Source organism: Pieris napi, chromosome 6 (genome assembly GCF_905475465.1).
Source record: "Pieris napi chromosome 6, ilPieNapi1.2, whole genome shotgun sequence".
Lineage (NCBI taxonomy): Eukaryota > Metazoa > Arthropoda > Insecta > Lepidoptera > Pieridae > Pieris > Pieris napi.
In genome coordinates, this window is record NC_062239.1 from 6004272 (window position 1) to 6025704 (window position 21433).

The following is a 21433-nucleotide window of genomic DNA, read 5'->3' on the forward strand; positions in this document are numbered from 1 at the left end:
TACAGTGTCTCACGCAAATAATCATTTATTGAATAGTACATTTTTATCAAAAGTAATACACCAAGTCGCTTTTGAAGACTCTAGTCGGAAGATCTTTTAATTCTTTTGGTAATTTATTGTAAACCTTAATTGCCATACAAAAGGTGTTTTCCAATACAGTTCCAGATTGATTTTTGGCACAGCCAATTTCTCCCCATGTCTACTTCTTACTTCGACTTCTACATTATAAGAAGGTTTGAATATTGCTATTTATTCATTTCTCGCTTCCTCTCAAAGTGGCGAAGCCTCCTTAAAGCTCTTAATTATCGTGGTGAGCCTGCCCGATAGCTTTGAGAAAATCCCATTAGCTTGAACCCCTGTACCTATCCGTAGGGCTCTGTCTGTTACCTTAGGTCTTTTGGTGCAGACATTCCGTACTTATTTATATATTTACTAGCCGTTTCGCGCCCGCTTTGCTGGACGAATTAAAATAAATTTTATGTTCCATTATTTTATTTTTTTTCATATTTTTATTATTCTTCTTTTTAACTTCCCGCTAAGAAAATTGAAATATTTCGAAAATCGAGTTTTTAACAGATGTTGACGTTTAGAGGTTCTAGGAAGCCTCCCCGAATGTTTCCGCGGTGAAGTCCGTACCTATGGATAAATTTTCATAAAAGTAAAACAGCAATAAAAAAATTAAGGAACGTTGGAATTTAATAAATAGCCATAAACCATCTAGGAAAAATTTCGCATCAAATGGTGGTAGTTTCATGTTGATACGATCAGTGGTTTAGGCGTGATTGAGCTTCAAACAAAGACCATTTTCATTATATATATATAGACTACTTGTGTTAGGGTATAACTGAAGGGCTTAGGTATCAGTAGGGTTGTTAGGTTCTTAGTTCGCAATCTCTCATATAAGTCTGGCCATAAATACTGTTACATAAAAGCTTTTATTTTTTTCCACATTTTAATTATTTTGAATTTGGAACACGTATATTATTTTAAAAACCTCTTTCGATATTGCGCCATTTCACATATTTTTTCGTGTTCATTATCAAATTTCAATATGGAATGGGGTGTTTAAGAAAATAGGATTGCAGTGATCACCTTGCACGAAGTTGGTATGGAGCCGTCGGTGATATTCCAGACACTTCAAAATCATGGTATCAGCCGTATGTTCCTATATCGCATTATCAACAGATACAACAATACTTCGTCAATCGAAGACCAGAAAAGATGCTGTTAAAGCCTTTTATTTCTCCAAAAAATGAACCCAGAACTTGAAGCTACTGCTGTGAGTCATCGAATCATTTCCGAAACTCTATTCATTGTATTCATTGCAGATCTAAACCAAATTTTTAATACTAAACCTATTCACAAAACCCGCGCGAATTCAATTCCGCAAACCGTATTTTCCTAATTGCATGTAAAGCAGTTGAAATAAAAAACAGCCGTAAAATATATTTCGCGAGTGTTGCACTTGAAGTGGCTCGGTTTGCCAATCGCTTCGAATGCGCATAAATATTCAATAGGTATCGAATCAATAAGTGTAAACTTGGAACACTGTATTTGACTTCAATTTCTTGGTAAACGCTTTGCAGCTGTTCTTATTTTATGACTTGAGGCTTGATTCATACATTGACAGTAACAAGATTCTCACAATCTTTCTCACCTGGTATACCTTTTAAGCGCAATATTGTTAATAGTATTTTTATTTATTTACACTTCGTACAACATCGTTCTATTGGAATGAGTGAGTTATTGTCAGTGCACGTTAATTTTAAAAATAGAACACAAGAACAGAGTGTATTCCCCTTACTGTAAGTAGTGATTTTGGACACTTTCTTATATTAAATATCCTTATTAGTAAATAAGGTTAGACTTAAATTACTTATTAGTCTTCGGTTAGACTAGATCGTAATGGTCCATGATGTAGTGAAGACATATGTATTTAAAAAAATTACACTTATCTTACTGAGTCATAATCAGTATAAGGGTAGCTAAGTACGAGGCAGAAGAAAAAAGCTCAGAAAGAAGATTCTACATACATACAGAAGATACAATTTTTTTATATTTGTATAAGTTACGTATTTTAAGATATTAAAATGTTTAATTTAAAACGTATGGCAATGCACAATTATTGTCTATTATCGAAATTGTAGATACATGTAAATTATTCTGTTTTGGCCGCCTTTTTGGCTTTTGGCCCAGTGGCTTAAGCATGCGACTCTCATCCCTGAGGACGGTTCGAAGCCTGGCTGTGCACCGATGGATTTCTCTTTGTACGCATTTAACACTTGCAGAAGGAAAACATCGAAAAAACTTCCGCATCGAGTGCGTCAGAAGGCTGATCTACAGCCTATTAGAAAAAGAATGATCACAAAACATATATTGGAAGCAACATATTATTATTTATTTATTATTATCCTTACAGACTATGCTAATACAATAATAAGTTTACTAGAATAGAACATACGCATAATGTTAGTAGTAGGAACAAACGCAGCCTGCAATTTCCCCGTACTAGACTATCTAAAGTTAGTAATTCTTTTTTGGGAAAAGGGATACTCTTCTTTAATAAAATCCCAGAGGGTCTTTTATCTCTGCCTTTCAATAAATTTAAGAAATGCATTAAAGAAAAGCTGTGTAAAAAGGATAAAGTTAACGATTATCTAGTTGATAAAAGGGCCTGGGACTAGTGCTAGACAGGCTACTTCTAATTAATTTGCGATATTTGTTTAAAAATAAGTGTTGTTTGATGATTTTCTATTTTAAAAGAGTACCGAGAGTTTTTTACGCCGGCTTTTTCTCTCGGCCTACACCCTCTGTCTTCTTTGCCGATGAGTAGGGATGCCTACAAATTCAAATTTAATGACGTGGAATAAGTGATACCTGTATCTTATGTTCCATAATAAACATTTTTTTTTTTAATGTCGAGAACAATAAAATAAAATATAACAAAGTGTATAATATAAAACACATAATATACACAATATCGCTACTGTGAACTCACGCTGCGAACAAATATGTCGATAGTGTAGGAGATAGCTTTCAGTAGGCGCAACGTCTTTGATAACGGGGATCTGAGCAACAAACTGGTTCTGGCACATGGTATCGCAAATAACCCAGATCTTCGCCGTCGCACATATTCCACGGGTACAAAGAAACCCAGTTATGTATATGTATTACCAATTACGTGCCTCTTTTATCCATTAATGTATTCCATCGAAAACGCTAGATTTAAGCTATTAATATGTAGTCAGTAGTATTTTTTTAAATATAGAAATAGCTTACCTGTGGGTCATTTTTTAATGTATTCACGTATCCTATGCTTGAATTTACTGATCTCTTTCTCACGTGTGGATGTGAAAAGAGATAGAAGTGCTTCAGGTTACCGATCTGGAACAAACATACAACATTTGAATACAGAGCGTGTTTATGGTTAAAAAAGGAAACTATTTATTACATTTATTTTTAAATAATTTTATAATAAAATACAAGAATATTGAAGTAAAATATATTATGTTAGTGTAAGAATTTTAAGGCAATTGTAAATATATTAGTCATAATAGCATATGACAGTATGAAAAATAAAGTGTTGTTGAGAATAATATTTATAAAAAAAGCGTTATAGAGAGAAAAAAACATTAAATTATTTAAAAAAAAAACATTATTTAAAAAAAATATTTCCATAAGTCTGACACGTGACAAACGGTCACAGATTAGTCGAACCGACGATGACGTAGCATACTTGTAAGCATGTCTTCACCAATCTAATCATAGTACCGTCTTGGAAGTTTAATGTCGTCGGAGACTGGTTTTTAAAAGAAATATAGCTGTGACAAAATTGATCTAATACTAGCTAGCCCTTGTGTTGTGGGTGACTAGATTACAATTATTCCGTGGTACATAGTGCTTGTTTAAAACTATTTTTTAAAGAAAAAAGTAGTCTTAGTGTTAAATTTTATCCAACAAGAGTCGTAACGAAGTCTTTTGAAAGATTGACAGTTTCTGTTGTATAATATAGTTAAAATTTGAATAGAAGTCAGACCTGATGGGTAATATTTTACATCATAGACCATGAGATCGTTTAACCGAAAAATCTCAATTATAACAAAAACAACTCGGGTTAGATTAAACACAAATTCCTTAGAACTGAAATAAAATAGAACAGTAAAAACTAATTGAAATCGAACGAACTTAATACATACATCTTTAAATAATTAATCATGGAATTTATAAATAAAAATTTCAATAACGTATGCATAAAATTACGTCCTCTTAATGAATAAATTCCATAACGAATAGTGTGGAATTTTCCGTTCATTCGCCTCTCAATCACACTATGTTCATTAAAATGAAAAACTGCACATATTTTATATGAAAAGTCAATTCGTGACGCTTAATAACCGGCCATTCGTTTAATTTTAGACGTTTTAATTCAACTTTTACAGCAAACAAGTTATAGGGAAGGCTTGGGTACGCCGCTCGCGTTTGGAATGGCGATTTATTGTTTGTACAACTGCGCCTTAAGCAAATCCGTTATTTAACAACTTACTTTTAAATGGCAATTATATTAACAAGTTTGTGCATAACTCTTTTTTGTAATTTCATTATAGAGGTTGGGTTAGCGCTCCTATCCACCGATCCCTCCGTAGACAACGCTCGATTTTTATACTTTACTTATTATTTGAGAGCACTGTAGGTGCTCTTTGGTTAGGTATGCATGTTTAATTAAATAATTTATTTATCTGATGAAATAATTTTAAAAACTATAAACATTAATCTAATTACGTACCGTAATTTTTTTTTTATGCCCATGGCGCAGGCTATTCTTTCGACCATACCGCCTAGTCGTAATATTTGAATTCCGAACGTCAAAATGATTATTGACATACTCTATACACAGGTAATCGAAATGAAAACAAAATAGTATGACATCATGCTTTAAGCAAAACATTCATTTGTTTATTACAATACAGTTAAATTCATTAAGTTTGTGTTGTGGTCGCTCCCGCTTTGCTCGTTGTCATAATAATCATTTAATGTTTATTACAATATAGTTAAATTCCATTATGTTTGTGTCACCAAAAAGGTTTCATTAAAATTGATCCACCATATGGCGCGCAATTTCTTTACTCTATAGCATATTTTTACTAATCTGTGGTCGCTCTCGCTTTGGTCGTTGTCACTCCTTCTATTATTACGATAACAATTTTATATCTCCATATCTTCATATATTTCTGCTAGAGTATTAATTTTAAATGTCTTTCTAATGTGGATTATCTTGGCAGATCTCACGCAAAGGAGATAGTACTACGAGTATGTAAGCAGTTAGTTTTAGACCCAGAGGTCCTCGCGTCTCGAGGTTGGTTTTATCTACTAGGGTTATTTTTAAGGCTTAGTTTTAGCTTTAAGTAAAATATTCATTCACGTACCAACATTTTCACGTTGTACGAATGAAAAATAATCCGTACAACATAACGAGTCAGTCCTGCGACGATAAATATTTGATTTCCATTCCTTTATTTTCCTCTTCCGTAGAATGTTGGGAAAACAATGGATATTTTTATTGGACTGTAACCAATTCGCATTTAACGCTCGATAAATACGGTCCTTATGTTTTTTTATCTCTACTAAAGGATAATGCAGATATTAAAACTACTTTGGGGATATTCGGGATTACAAAAATAACATTTATATTCGACAAAAGACTTTGACACGACTCGTTTCACGCCTGAGTGTTCATTTATTTTTTGTTAATCGCTTTGTTCCCTTCATAAATATCTATAACGCATATTCCAGACTATAAATACATCATGTTCCTATTAATGTGTGATTATGGAATAAACATATGAATTGTGGCGGACAAAACATCTTGTTGAACATTATATTAGTGGTACGCCGATAAGTCAAAAACCGTAGATTTTCTCGGAATTGACAAATTTGATATTAAACTGTTGAAAGTAATGTATACTATTTGTTTATTAAATTACACCACATCATACACAATGGTTTTTATAACTTACGATCTATCTATTCTAAAATACATCACAATTACGGTGAATATAAATTTTACAAAAAATAAAAAACAATAAGAAATTTTTCAAAATCATCTTAGTAATTCTGATACAGACTCTGTAACTCAAATTTAACAAATATATTCAGAGACCAAAGTCCTATTTTCTATTTATATCCTTTTTGTACACTTTAAAATCACGTAAAAAACTTAAATACATAGTGTTTTAGGTAATCATACCGATGCCTATTTCTCTTGAAAATGTTTCATAATATAGCAATATCTGGCAAGAATTAATTCCACTATGCCCGTCGGAATGTGGTTTGCCACCCAGTTGTGTGGTCACGGCTCGAATTCTCTATGTAAAGCCTCACAGCTCTGCAGCGCCATCTACTAGATTATACACTGCATGATAAGCATATAGGTTCTCATTTTCTACTCTCGTTACCATGGCAACGCTTTAATTTCATCCGATTAAATTGCGAACAAGCAAAAGTATATCGTTACAAGATTTTTGTAACGCTGATTAAGTTGATAAAGAAAAGGGGGATATGGGCGATAACTAATACTAATTTAAAATTTAATACTATGTAATTTCTAGTATAAGCTTTTATGAATATAGAATTTACTACGCGCTGCTACGCACGGTTGTATAAAGTATTCTTAGCTCTGTGTTTGAAGTGTTCGTAAATCTTAAATTACGGGGAACACCTGTAAATCAATTGTTTAAATATATTTGTATTAATTCATTATTTAGAATTCTTCAAAGGCGTTCGCTGAATAGGTAAACAGCTTTGATAGAAATTTAATTGTAATGTTGTTTGTCGAGACTTTCTTTCGGCTTCCCTTCTACATTATTCATGACCATTTTTTCCTTGACGATGAAAAATATTCAATATACAGAGTGTTCTTAGAATTACATTGCATAAAAATCAAGTCAGGAAATATAATTTCGAACGGTTTGCTCGGTAATTAATTTTGTTTTGTTAATACAATATTGTTTCGTTATTATTTACATTTCGATCCTAAGTAACTTTAAGTGTGTCGGCTTCATTATAAAACATAGATTACAGATAGTATAGCGTTTGTTACCATGGTTACGTCGTTTAATATAAAAATCGTAACCATGGCAACACACTCAGTCTATTTGGCGGCAAATATGTTTATCTCTGATAATAATTATTACATGTAGAAAATTTAGCATCGAACGCCATCTCCATTTTTCCAATTAGTAAAGCTTTAAACATATTCATATGCATAACAATGCTTCCCTAGTTATTTTTTTATTATTACTTAAATATTATAAATAAACTAAGTACAACAATACCGAACATCCACTAAGGCCTTCCTTGGCCTGAAAGGTTACCTCACAGTATGAATTCCTTACAAACTAAAGGCTTTAAAAAAATAATCATACAAAAACGAAACGAATACAATAAACAAATATCTATAACATAAATCAAAGGTTTAATAATCAGATATTAAATTTCTTAACTAATTTAACGATTCTTTAGATTTCATTAAAATTACGAATCTACGATAATTTAATAGATAACTCTTAGTACGGCTCTTGCAAAATTAATAGCATAATTGTTTTTATCTGATATTTATATCTGGTTTATTAAAAAAATATACTGACTCCATACGATTGGCTACATCCCTAGCATCTTTTAAAACTCTTCTATATAAATGTTAACGTAAAATTGTAAAAACCGTTAGATTGTAATCTATCTCGCGAGATTATAAACTGTCGAAAGATTGTGAACCTCAGCGTACTGCTTACAATTTAACGTATTTTTATTCGGTAGATTGTACTACACTAACTTAGTTATCATTCAAACTTCTTTGGTCAATTACAGATTAATTTTACTTCCCAACAATTTCATATAACTACCAAATAATAATACCTTAAATTGTAAGCAGTTCGTTGAGGTTCACAATCTTTCGACAGTTTACAATCTCGCGAGATATATTACAATCTAACGGTGTTTACAATTTTACGGTGGCATAAATATTTCATAACCATATTCTTTCCTGCTCAATCGTGACTTTTGTAATTCTTATATTTCTAATTCTTTTGCATTGCATCGCAATTCATTATTCCGTGAGATTAGCTTTTTAGTTTTTGGTTTTTTATTATTATTTTTTATTTATTATTTATTATCTTAGATATAGGTTGGTGATTCTATATTTTTTTTAAAAATGGTTATGCACTTCTTGCACTTTACTTTACCCATCACATTTCTTTTTTTTTAGTTATTTTCATTTCTAGGCTTGCCTGGAAGAGAGCGATTGTCAACGAAAAGGCTGCCCGTTGCATCCCTTATATTTTTTTCGTATTATATTATTTGTGTTTCTATAAATATAACGAAGTGTAAATAAATAAACATTATCAGTAGAATTTAGTGAACGCTAAAGCTTTAAACGCCAAAGACATGCCTCGCATTTTTCGAGGAATTTTTCGTGAAAATTAGAGTTTTTAGTTAGCAACACAGAACTGGAGTTTGAATCATTTCAAACTGCTCTCAGCAAATCGTTTATTTCAAGCGCACAAGTCATTATTCATTTAAGTATTCTACTGAAATAGGGAAACTGCTAAATTGCTTTTTTCTATATAAACCCGTACACACACGAGTAATACGTACGGAATACACGAGTGTGGTTAAACGCGATTATGTCAGAAAGTAATTGAACATTTTCTGGTTCTAATTGAAAAGGTATAAGACTTAATATTCCTCCATATATTTTGTGAATATAAATTGCTGTGTTTACATATTCGTGCTAATTATTATGTTGTTTATATTATATTGATAAATAAATGAATAACTAGTAAAAAATATTAATTATCTATTAAAAGAATTCAGTTGATCGGTTACCTTTGCCGCTTTAGGGGAATAGAAATAGAAACGCAATGCGCATTAAGCACTAAACGCGTACTGCCGTCGTGGTTGGTTCTGTTATTAACTATTTAATTTAATACAATACAACGAATATAAAATTGAGTTATAAGAACATCCTGTATTACTGAATGAACTTTAAAATTGGATCAAAGTTGGGTTTTTATCAAATTAAGGAATTTTTATGCAATATTCTGTCCCTCTAAGCTCCTTTACTTAGAGGCTTAGTTTAAGATACTTTACATTTTAATATATTCGCCGTAGACTTATAAGAATTCCTTTTATATTCCGTCCTAAAATGCGGATTCTCGGGCAAATAACTTTTAAAAATTGTTGTGTAGATTTTTATTGAATCTACAACGTCGTTTGTGACGAAGAACAAACATTTCAAACGCCATGTGTGTATGTTAACTGAGTGCAATGATAAGATTAAAAATATAATAATAATAATTTCAATTTGCTATGAAATAAATACTAGCTTATAGACCATAAGAGTTTTGGTCGTTTCTTATAGAAAATACTTTTTTTAATCCACGATTATTGGCACATATATTATATTCTACTAACTTCCCCAGCGAACTTCGTTTCTCCTTAATGTGATTTTACGTAACCTACCTTTTTAGTACATATCAACATGGAACATTTTGCTATGCCACCCTAGAGACTGTTCGGTTTTCTTGAATGAAAACTTTTAAGGTTTTTCTGTGAATTTTTCTCTATATAAACCTCAGAGTTCAAGTCATAAGATTTTAATTAACAAATTAAAAATAGGGGTTTATCGTAGAGGGATGAAAATTAAGGGTTGTATGTATTTTTGTATGCTGTATCATAAAAAAATAAAAACAAAAAAATTTAACTAAAAAATAAAAAAAATAATTTAGTATAGAATATGCATAAAAAATTCATAAGAATTGGTCGAGCCGTTTCGGAGGAGTATGGGAACGAACATTCTGACACGAGAATTTTATACAGGTATAAGATTAAATTAAACAACTATGGTTCTATGAAAATACATTCAAAATCTATAAATGTATATACAGTATAAATGTATTTTTTGGACTATTGCATGCTACCTACACATTAGCGTTCTTCTCAGATTCAAGTCTGATCCTAGTGTCTTCAAAGTGATACTCTCAACCCTGAGATCGTGCGTTCTTATCACGGCAATAGATTATTTCTATATGCTCAATTACATTTGCTCCTACGGTTAAGGTAAATAACAAACCCAAAAGTCTACGACATACGACAGACACAGAAGGCTGATCACCTATTTGTCTATTGAAATAAAAATAATCGAAGAAACCGATGCAACCCGAGGCCTAAATGAACTAGAGCAGCATTAAGAAAGTGAGGATTTTTTTTGTATCTATGTTTCGTCATTGTATTTCTTTACTGAACAATCAAAAACCAGTGGCGCGACAATGTTTCCTAGTTATTTGCATACATTGCACGAGCAAGTGTTGAACATATAGAAAGAAAAATATGTTGGTGCACAACTGGAGCTAAGAATTGCATGCGTAACCTGCCGTTGTCACGAAAATTTAATTTAACAAACATTTTTGTATTAAATTTTCTTCATGTTTAGACTAAATGTAATAAGTTTGGTAAGTTCACCTGTTACTATACAGTCTTTTAAAACTGAGTTACTGAATTAAATGTGTAATATTCGCTTACAACCATTTTATGTTATAAAATAATTTATTATTTTATTCGTGTAATATATAAAAATGTGCCTCAGAGCAAGTCGATTAGCAAATTCGTTTTGTGAATGCCATGAGTCATGTTTCCAATATCGTATAGGTTTCACTGATTTTTAATCGGTTTTATTAAGCTTTCTCTGTTTGGCGGCTAACACTAGTTGTCACTAACTCCTCATTATGGGTATCAAATTAAAGTGCTTGATTAGGAGAATAGAGTTCTTTATAACCTTAAAATGAAAATCGAATATGGCCGCCAACAATTTTAAGGTAGGTTTATTTTCTTATGCTATGCTATTCTTTTCACTACCCCTTCAATGATTATCAGGAAAAAAATGTAATAATGAGGCACTGATTAAAGTAAAAAGTATTAAAAAAAATACTGCACGGAATATTTTGCAGATTTTATATCTAGAATGACAATGAAAAGGACGTTGTAGTAGGCAAGGTTTACCGATCACAGTTGACCATGCGATGCCGGGGCCCGCTACTATAAAATAAAGACACTAAATAAAGTCACTTCCTATCATATGTACTTAAAATCTTTTAACTGCGCTGTCTTGTTTCCACACGAACATCGGATAAATGATTTATTTTTCTAGTTACAAAAGCCTTGAGGTTTTGAACTGTTGTGACGTCATTTGAAAGAATTCCATTTAGAAATAAATGTCGAATACTCAATACAGGCTTCTCGGAAGGCTTTTCGTGACAGGACAAAATTAAGTTTCATAGCAATGCTAAGTAACGACCAATTTTAGAGATTATAGGCAATTACAGTTGTGCCACATTTGTGAGTAATCGCTTTGGGCGAGGTTTTTATACCAATGTCAAAATAACATCTAATTACGTTAGTGAAAATTGTTTTACGTAATTTATTGGCATATTCATATACATGAAGTCTCATTAACCTTTAATGGGTCGGGAAAATTCTGCATCTGTTTCATTAACTTTTTATAGGAATTTATCCAAAAGTGGCCGATTTTTATATAGCGGCAAGTTTGGTGTACATGTTGAGTATCAACTCAAACTCAAAATAACTTTATTCGTATAGGTAACCAAGTACACTTATGAACGATAACAGAAAAGATGTTTAATTGATTCTAAATTAAAATTTACTACCGCAAGTCAAGGGCGGAGAGCGGGCGAGAAGAACTGGCAAGAAACTCTCCGCAACTCTTTTTAATCGCCAAGTTTTGAGTCCTTCAAAATGTTTTTAAGGTAGAGCAGCCAATATTTGAACTGGAGCAAATCAATACCATGGATAATGATCATTTAAATAATCGTCAAATTTTTAAAAAGCTTTATTGATTAATTTACGTTTAACGAGAGTTTTGTATTTATAGTGATAATTCTCTAATTTTGCGTGGGTGTTTGTAGTAAAAACGAATATAATTTCCATACAAGAAGATCTTCTATCGCAGTGATTAAAAATATATTGTATAAAAAGCTCAATAAATAATGCCCCGCAACACCACTATTACGAACCAGCTGCCTAAACAGAGCTTACAAATTCTTATAAGGCCGCCAAGGCACTAGCGAACCTTCTAGCAGTTGGCAGTTTGTCCATTGTGCACATAGAAAGAAAATTCCATTGGTCCAATTTCACAGCCATAATTAATCGCAGGACCTGAGGCATTAGGATCGCACGCTTAAGCCACTAGCGCAACACCGCTATTTAACATTACACTTATTAATAGTTAATCTATCTAAATTTAAAAAAATGTGTGCGTGTACTAGGTGTACACACGTAAGAAGTGAAACTTCTTTATGACCTTATTTTTCGAAAAATGATCTACTATATGCAACTTTACAGAAATTGGTTAAATAAAGTTAAATTAGATAAAGTTTAACAAAAGGCTTTTATTATCATAGACATGAATACAAATACAATTATTTCATTTTAACTTATTACTGTACTACTATGTAGTACTAATATTATTACAGAATTTCATTAATTGTAATAGAATTATTAGTATTACTATCATTGTTATCGTTATTATATATTTTTGTTACTAATGGCTTCGAATCTCTTCGGATCAACCGTGGTAGGGACAAGAAAAAGATGGCGCGTAACCGAAAAATGTGACAAATGTGTGTAATTTTTTTTCCAACGCCGATAAAAAAGTTTGACTTCAAAAAGCAACATGGCGCGTAACATGCTACAAAATTTCTCCCATACGTCGATAAAGAAGTTTCACTTCAAAAAGTTTTAACAAACAGTACAAGATAAAATTGTCATACAAATAAAGTACTCATTGTCTTAATTAACGCATAATTTATCAATAAAAAGATAATAAATATAGAAATGTATTAAAAAACATTTCATTAAAAATATTCTTTCCAATACCTCATTTATCACACATACTAAAAACCTTCACTATTCCTCATTCAACTGAAAAATCCCAACCGTACACCAGCGCACAATTAATCACGTTATAACGATCCGAACGTAGAAATTCAAACCGCACCTATATTTGGAGTGAACAAGAAACATCATTAAAAAAGGCATAGACAATAATTTTATTTGCAAATGTCAGGTCAACAGCTTTATAGCAAAATATGTCTTTGGTCTATGACACGCTTGTAACAGGACATTAATAGTGCAAAAATACTACGCTTTATGGTTATATTAATTGAGAATTCGAATGAAACCGGATAGCTTATTTTGACACATGCGACAGATAAATAAATTTAAGAACATTTTTTAATTAATGATACTTAAACACATAATACACACACAGGTGAACAGACTTAGTCGTGTAAACAATTCCTAAGATATAATACCTCTATTCAGACTAAAAAAGTTATGCGGCTTCACTTGCGTGAAGTCCAGACAAAACCCTTCTATCATTGAACGTATAATAACCCTAAGAGCAACAAACGGTCTTTTGGAACTAAAAACAATGTATTTTAACTGCACTTTTAATACTTTTCGAATTGTAAAGCGCTGTGTAGTGGTGGCAATAACTAATTTTATAGAGTACGTATACATACTTAGTACGTATAGGTGCTTAGCACGTATAAGTATGTACTTATAGAATACTCGATATAAATACTTTATGAAAATACAAAAAATATCCGGGTACTGGCGAGTATTATATTCTTCGTAATATATGAACTAAAATCGGTCAGGTATAATAACTTTTGTACTACAAAATTGTAATGTATACTTATTGTCAATGAATCATTACTTGTTAATTAAAACGGATAAATTAAAAATATATTATTTATATTCAGTAAATTTTACATTACTTGATAATTACAGTTACACTCATTCAAAGGATATACATTTAATGATTCAATTCTGAATTAATCAACCTTAACATGTATTTCAAAGAATCCAATTAAATATGTTAAACAACTGACTAAAATGCTATTTTACAGTATGAATATTACTGAGAATAATGTATAAAATATGGCTTTAAAAGGCTTTATGGAGTGAAATAACGTGAAAATAATAATTAAATACCTACCAAAAAAATTATAACTAAATATATTAATTTTCAGACGTCGCGCGGCCATATGAAATAAAACCATCTGGTCGACGATGACGTAGCATGCTTGTAAACATGCCTTCACCTGTCTAATCCTAATACTGTCTGAAGTTTACTCTCGTCGGATAGTGATTATGATCGAAATAAACTAAGAATGGTAAACAGGTATAGAACTTGACGTTTGTTTTAGCTTTTACAGGCATAGCGTGACGCCATCTTGTTTAGAGAAGAGTTTTGGCGGGATTTTTAACTTATACATTTTTAAAGACTATAATAATCAAAATAACAATTTATATAGATTATATAGTCACTAATAAATTATCTAAAAATATATAGCAAATTTGCATTTTTAGCATTATAAATTTTAAACGTCAAAATCTTCAGATGTAATTTAAATTCGTATTAAATCATTAATTTAGAATCTAACGCATAAATGTATCTAAATGGAACACAATATAATTTCAAAACAAGAACAATGTATATATAAGAAATAGTATACATTGTATATGTTGAAACAAAATGTATAATTTTCTGAAACGTACATTAACGATGGCTTATTCACAAAAACCATTAAATTAAACCGATTTGAGCGGCTCTTATTAGTTAAATTTAAATAATTATTTCCGTTCCGAAATAATGACGTCGAATATCGTTTGCGTTAATTTTTGTTCATGTAATAAAATTTTAATGTAACTTTTTTAAAATTTAAAAATTAAAGACTAAGTTTTATGATTTTTACATTTCAAATGTTAAAATGATAAAACTATTATGTACTATAATAATTTGCTTTATCGTGAAAAGTAAGAATTTTGATTCAAATACAATTACACTGATCTTAAAGCCAATGAATGCGATCGCAAAGCTCCAAGGACTATAGGCAAGTATACAGTTAAATGAACCATGACTGTCCAAAAAATCCACCTAAAACATTAAAAATCAAACCGATACTTCCCAAAGGAAATCTATAAGAGCAATTCGCCAATTGAATAAACAAGAATATCTCGAGATGTTGTTAAAGGCATCTCACTGAACGAGCAATCACTTTCTTTGTAAACATTTTGATTTATGCTAGCAAGTGGTATTAAGGGCACTTGATATTATTTTTATATCCCCGATCCCACTTCTCCCTAGAAAATTATCGATGTTATTAGTAATGATAGAAATAGTAAGTGAAAATGTTATTATGACCTATATTCATAGGATCTAAAGCACTGACAAATATGTGTCTTTTGACTTAAAAAAACCAAGCTATAGAAATCCCTTCCAAATCCCCTCCCAATTTATAATATAGCCAGTTATGGAACAAGTATACATTATAGCTTAAATTAAAATATATTAATGTAGGTACTGAATTGAATCAGCTAGTTAATCTCAACTTTAAATAAAGTTAATTGTGGACCACATCGATCGGCCGGGAACATAATTACCAAGCCGTATCTATTATCCTAGTGCGCCTAGAACGAATAACCGTAACATTTCAATAATATTTATGTTTTTTCATTGATATATAATTTTAAAAAGAAACCAAATCTAAAGTAAGAACCACAATTTCATTAATAATCCACATATTCATGAAAATATTAATACATCAGAGAAAAGTTCAACAATGTTTTAGTCACATTGTGTAAATCAATTCAGACTATGTCTTTCAACTTTTAAAAGTATTAAGTATGATTGTTTAATCATGTGGACACGCTTTATGCTGGAATCGCTCGTGGTTGGTACCCATCCATACTGTTTCGTAATATATATATATATATTTTCATATAAACAAAGTCTTTGCAATGCCCTATTAAATTTTGATTAGCTGTTATTTGTCCTAGTATTGTTATTCGTCGCTAACGTAATGTCAAAAATATTCACAAGCAAAATATTTACGAAAGAAATTCCTTATAAATTTCGAACCGATTGACATTTTGACAACACCTCGAGAATGAAGCGTTATTATTCACACGAATCTGCAACCCATAGCTTAGTAAGTCACGCCATATGTAAATGACCTTTAAAGTGATCCCGGATTTGATATTTAGAGACAAAACAATTATTTTATATACGGCATTGGATCGCCTTCTTAAATGGGAGACGACTCAAACGAGCATAAATCTGCGTCTTTTATATATATTGTACGAGATAAGGTTGTACATTTGCGATTTCCTAAATCGTCCCAGTTAGGGAGCGTTCAAGTATTACGTAACGAATTTTGGGAGGGGGGGGGGGTCCTCTTGTAAAACGTTACGATGCGGGGCAGGGATTAAATTACGCGTTATTGTTAATATTATTTTCGACTTTCCAGTACTTTACACCACAAAATGGTAACTTTTGGGTATAAAGAGTCATGGTGGTCACGAAGTGTTTTATTATTGGGTACAGAAAAACGTTACGGCGCGTTACATGGGGGGGGGGGGGTCAATAATCTCCAAAAATTGCGTGACGTAATACTTGAACGCTCCCTTACGCCCCGAGAGTATAGCCAGACGTAGGCACTCTCTTCAACGGTTGCATTGCATTCATTCGTTACATAGCAATTAACAGTTCAGTATTTTGCTTATATACTAAGTAGTACGTACTAAGTACGTAAGTACCCCGATGACCCATACATATATAAACTAAACAGATACGTCTGCACAACGTTCCTCTAGGTTATTAAGTATCAAACTTCAATACCAAAGATAATTTATCTAGTCTAGATAAACTCAAAGTAGTTTCAAAGAGATTCATACTCAAATATTCATCTCTTAGGTCAGTCAAACTACAAAATAAACTTTAAATTGCGTGAAACCGCAACCTAGAAGAAAATTATTCGAAGTTTATTTTCGAAAATAGAGTTCGTTATTGTGATTTTCGGACCTCACACCTCACCCCATAATTTTAGCCACTTATAAGAATTGTAGGTAGTTTTGAATAAATCATTAATTGTTAAGTTTTTTACTACTAAATTAAAAGAAAAACTAATAACAATAATAGTTAATAAATATTTTTTATTAAAATAAATATTCATAGCTAATAAGAAAAAAAAACTTATAACTCAAAATTAAGTTAACTCTAAGTTTTCAGTTTTCATATAAGAAGATATAACGTAGACAAAGCTTTTAGTTTTACACGTCGTAATGTCAGACGCCATTTGTTTTAACACTAGATTTAAATATAATTTTCGAGGCTGACACACGAGGGAGACAATTACGTTAATACTCGTACTTTTGAATACTTATTATAAATATTTTGCGTTCAAAGTAGATGTTTACGTGTAAGTATTTTTTGTAAACTAGCCTATCCACGGTGTACGCCCGGTTTCTATATCCAACATACCGATGTTATGAGTTATAGACCGACCGTAAATGATATGAGTTATAGATTTTTCTAGCAATGGCTTATTTGAAAGCCGTGCTTTTAAAAATATTACGATTTGTAGCATTTGTAACTTATATCTTTAATAAATAAATCGGACAAAGGCTACGTTTGTTAATACTTACATATACCTACCGTTAAAAGGACTCAGAAATATTGTCCTAAATAAAAAATCGTTCTTTTTGTGCATATGAGATACTGATTGTAATTCTTAAACAACAATTGTTATGAGATTTTTACCCCAGCACACTGCCATTTTACGCAAAATATTTCTATATTTTGGAGATAATATCTTAAACAAAACATTAAGCTTGCTAACATTTACATTCACGACCTAAAAACGTCATTCCCCAATCAGAATATGCTGTTTAATTGATATTTTTTATTTAAAACGAACAATTGTATACGTAATTATTATGAGAAAAATTAGGTCTTTGATAAACTTATAGAATAATCCCATTGGTAAAGTTTCGTAAATTCTAAGATTGAGTTTGAAATGTTTAGCAAAACCGATGCGGAGAGCCGTCTAATCGTATTATAACTTGGACTTATCTGCTTAAAAATCTTTGGTTCATTTCTCAAAGGGCTTTGTACAAAGATATACTGAATATTAGTTAATATTTTTCTATTGAATACAAAAAAACTATACATTTGTACTGAATAATTCGCGTCGAAGTTTCATTCTTAATGACATGAAAATGACGGATACGTTGTACTGACATTCTTGCTTAGCTTATATGAAGAAAATCAATAAACAGATAATAAGAATAAACGCGGATTGATACCTGTTTCCATAGTCGTTACTTATAAGAGGGAACTTATAGGAACACCGTAATTATATTAAACACACAGGTTTTCCCCAAATAAACAGTTCTAAAATTGGTAAAAACGCGATTCAATGATAAAAGTAATGTATCCTTATTATGTTCACTGGTTTGTTTACATTTATTGGTTGCATTAGACATTTCTTGTGATACATTTTCTGCTCATTAATAACTTCCAAACAAAATGATGAAACAAAATATTTTATTCAAATACCTCTCTCATTGTCAACAATGCTAATAATTTATGTCTTCATTTTCCCTTCAATTCAAGATTGTTTCTGCTATACATTAGGAAATTTATTCGAAAGTCATATTATTTTCTTTTATCATACTTTGTAAAGTACACAAAATTGAATTTCTGAGTAATATTTTTCTTAACTTTTCCCTATTTCAAAAGTCAAATGGGAGAATATAATAGCATTTACTTTACAAAGCCTTATGTTTTATACAAACCTAGTATATACAATTATATTTTTGAACATTTAATGTTTCTTTACTTTTGAGTGTGATTTTCTCAATATATATTAAGTTTAAGTAATACATATCTAAATTGTATACATACATTATAAGTATCATTTTTAAACATCGATATTAATTTTCACGTGATCTAGACGCGCCGGCAATAACTAGTTAACAAACAAAAATAAAACAAAAACGGATTCGAAATCTAATCAAGCTTTGAAAACTCTACGAGTGGGACTCTTTTGATAGTGCTCGAGAGAAGATTGTCTCTTGCTATTTTGAAGTACCTACGGTATTTGAAATATTCGTCAAAACACTTTTAAATTAAAAAATTAGATACAAAAGGATAAGATTTATGTTCAGCAAGTCATATAATTTTAAAAGTATCTATATATATTAGTAAGTCCAAATTTTTTATGTTTATGAGGAAACATTACTTATAGTCATCAAAATTAAGTTTATAATAAAATCAACCTTTCATATGAACTTATTTTCGAAAAGTTCTAAATAATTTAATAGTCAAAAGCTTAATAAAGATCTATATTAGCTCATTATCGTGTTTTGTTTAAACATAAATAGTATAAATAGTCAAGTTGGTTTTAATGATCTTCTAAATGCGTGGTCCAATAATGCCTAAGGATATTCAGAGTCGATATAGTGCATATGTCAAGATCCAATAAGGTTTTTACGGACACACGTAAGTTATATTAGATACACACATATTTTAGATAATATCTTCAGAGTCGAGAAATAGAGCGACTTAGCGGCTAAGATCATCGAACAAGCCACTGTGTGAAGTTTAATTAACTACGGTTTCAGCTATTAACAGTTTGACGAGAATTTGTAACTATACGTTAATTGTATCAATACAAATATGAATACGAAATCCACAAAGTCCACTGGCTCCCATGGCTTAGTTTGCGAATACTCTCAAATATATAAAGAAGACGTTTGTCATAAACCAATATCTGTTGTTAAAGTAACTGTTACACTTTAGTAAGTGATAACTTTTTTGTTCTACTAAAATTCTACTGTGATATTAGTGTTTTTTTTTAAACATATGCTTTAAAAAGTAATGAGAGTAATGAAATTTATATTTCTTATCTTGTGCCGTGTCTTACTATTATTATAATTTAAACAATTGGTGACACGTAGAAATCGTTACTGTATATTTTATGAGACTTTTAAACATATATTCGAAGAAGATATCACAATTTACTAATTTTAAACTCAACTTATATACAACGAAAACAATAAAAACGATATTAATCTACAAGTTTGCTATATATTCTTAATGTTTACCTGTCCGTGATTAATAAAACCATGCCGGTTCGCCAATTCATCTGCATTTCCACTAGGCACATGTATCGCGAACTGATCGTGGTACAGTGGCTCACACAAGTTCAGAACTGCTAAAAGCACGACCACAAGGAACGGTGGCATAACTCACGTCGCGCATTGCACGCTACCGTTTACGTACTTTCATTATATCGCTTACGTAATATATAACCGCACAAAATGCGTGCTTACAGGAAAGCGTTCCTTCGTCAACTGATCTCGTGTGACTGAAGTTCTACCCTCTATGTGGTTTGCGCATGCGGCCTACTTGGCGCCCTTTCTTCATCTTGCTATCAAAATGTATTGTGTGCATAGCATTAATTGACAGGAATTCTTAATTGGATCAACGCCACGGACCTATATTCGAGCTCTTAGTGTGCGACCTGCCAATCTACGGGTTGATATAGGCTTATTTCGGATAGACAATATATAGTTTGAAAAAGAAAATTAACTGATTACGCCTGCATGTAATAAATAGATCCTATATTATTTATGAGTCTACGCCAACGAAGTCTGCCCATAAATTATAGATTCGTGTGTTATTTCTTAAAATACTTCTATTTTTTGTTATTATTTCTTTGTAACTGTTAAAAAAATTGTAAATGCTGTACTTTTATTTATTAAGTCTTGTGTTTCTTGCCTGCTGTTCTACTTTTTTACTGTAATAATATAAATTAATAAGCGCAATATATTGTATAAGTAATACTTGTATATTTTCTCATGTAGGTGAATGTTGTAATGTTATTAATGGGAAGTAAATACATATCTTACACCGTAGGATAGTTATTTTTTGAAACATTATAGATCATTTATACGTTTAAATTAAATTTGCTATCTGATTATTACACATTTAAGTAGTACTCGCGTACATAAATTAAATATTTTTTCGTCATTAAAAATATATATCTATTTCACAGTTTTCAACACATATTTATTATCATTAATTGCTGTTTAATATAAGCTACGTGTGAATAATTCAAATGTGACTTAGTAGAAACTATGTACATAAACTAAACAGCACAAGTTCATAAGACAATTAATTGCTCGTGTATCTGATTTCACACAAATATTCGAGAAGTTTCTCAATTTACATCTTAATCGGGCGTAGCTCTTAAATATTACGGTGCCTTAACTTAACATATAATGTTATTTATTACCTACATTTCTATTAAGGTTAAACCAGTTAACTATTGCTATATTATGTATATAGCCGATAGTTATATCCCTTAGAAATCGATGTCTATTGACATAATCATACGTATAAATTAATTACACAAAACTATAGTCATGATATATATTTATACTAACTTAAAATATAAAATCTTTATAAACCTATGTAAAGGACAGTTTAGTTCGACATTTTGTAAAGTGA

The 21433-nt window shown here is 31.0% G+C and overlaps 1 protein-coding gene across 1 annotated transcript in view; it reads right to left on the reverse strand.

Annotated features, from left to right (window-relative positions):
* LOC125050571 (furin-like protease 2) overlaps nucleotides 1-20271 on the reverse strand; it is a 34166-nt gene extending 13895 nt beyond the window's left edge. Inside the window, exons 1-2 of the mRNA XM_047650498.1 lie at nucleotides 20026-20271; nucleotides 3280-3384 (exon numbers count right to left, since the gene is read on the reverse strand). Of these exons, the coding sequence (XP_047506454.1) occupies nucleotides 3280-3384; nucleotides 20026-20166 (246 nt within the window). The 5' untranslated portion in view covers nucleotides 20167-20271. The remainder of the gene's footprint in view (nucleotides 1-3279; nucleotides 3385-20025) is intronic.
* Nucleotides 20272-21433: the final 1162 nt, after the last annotated feature.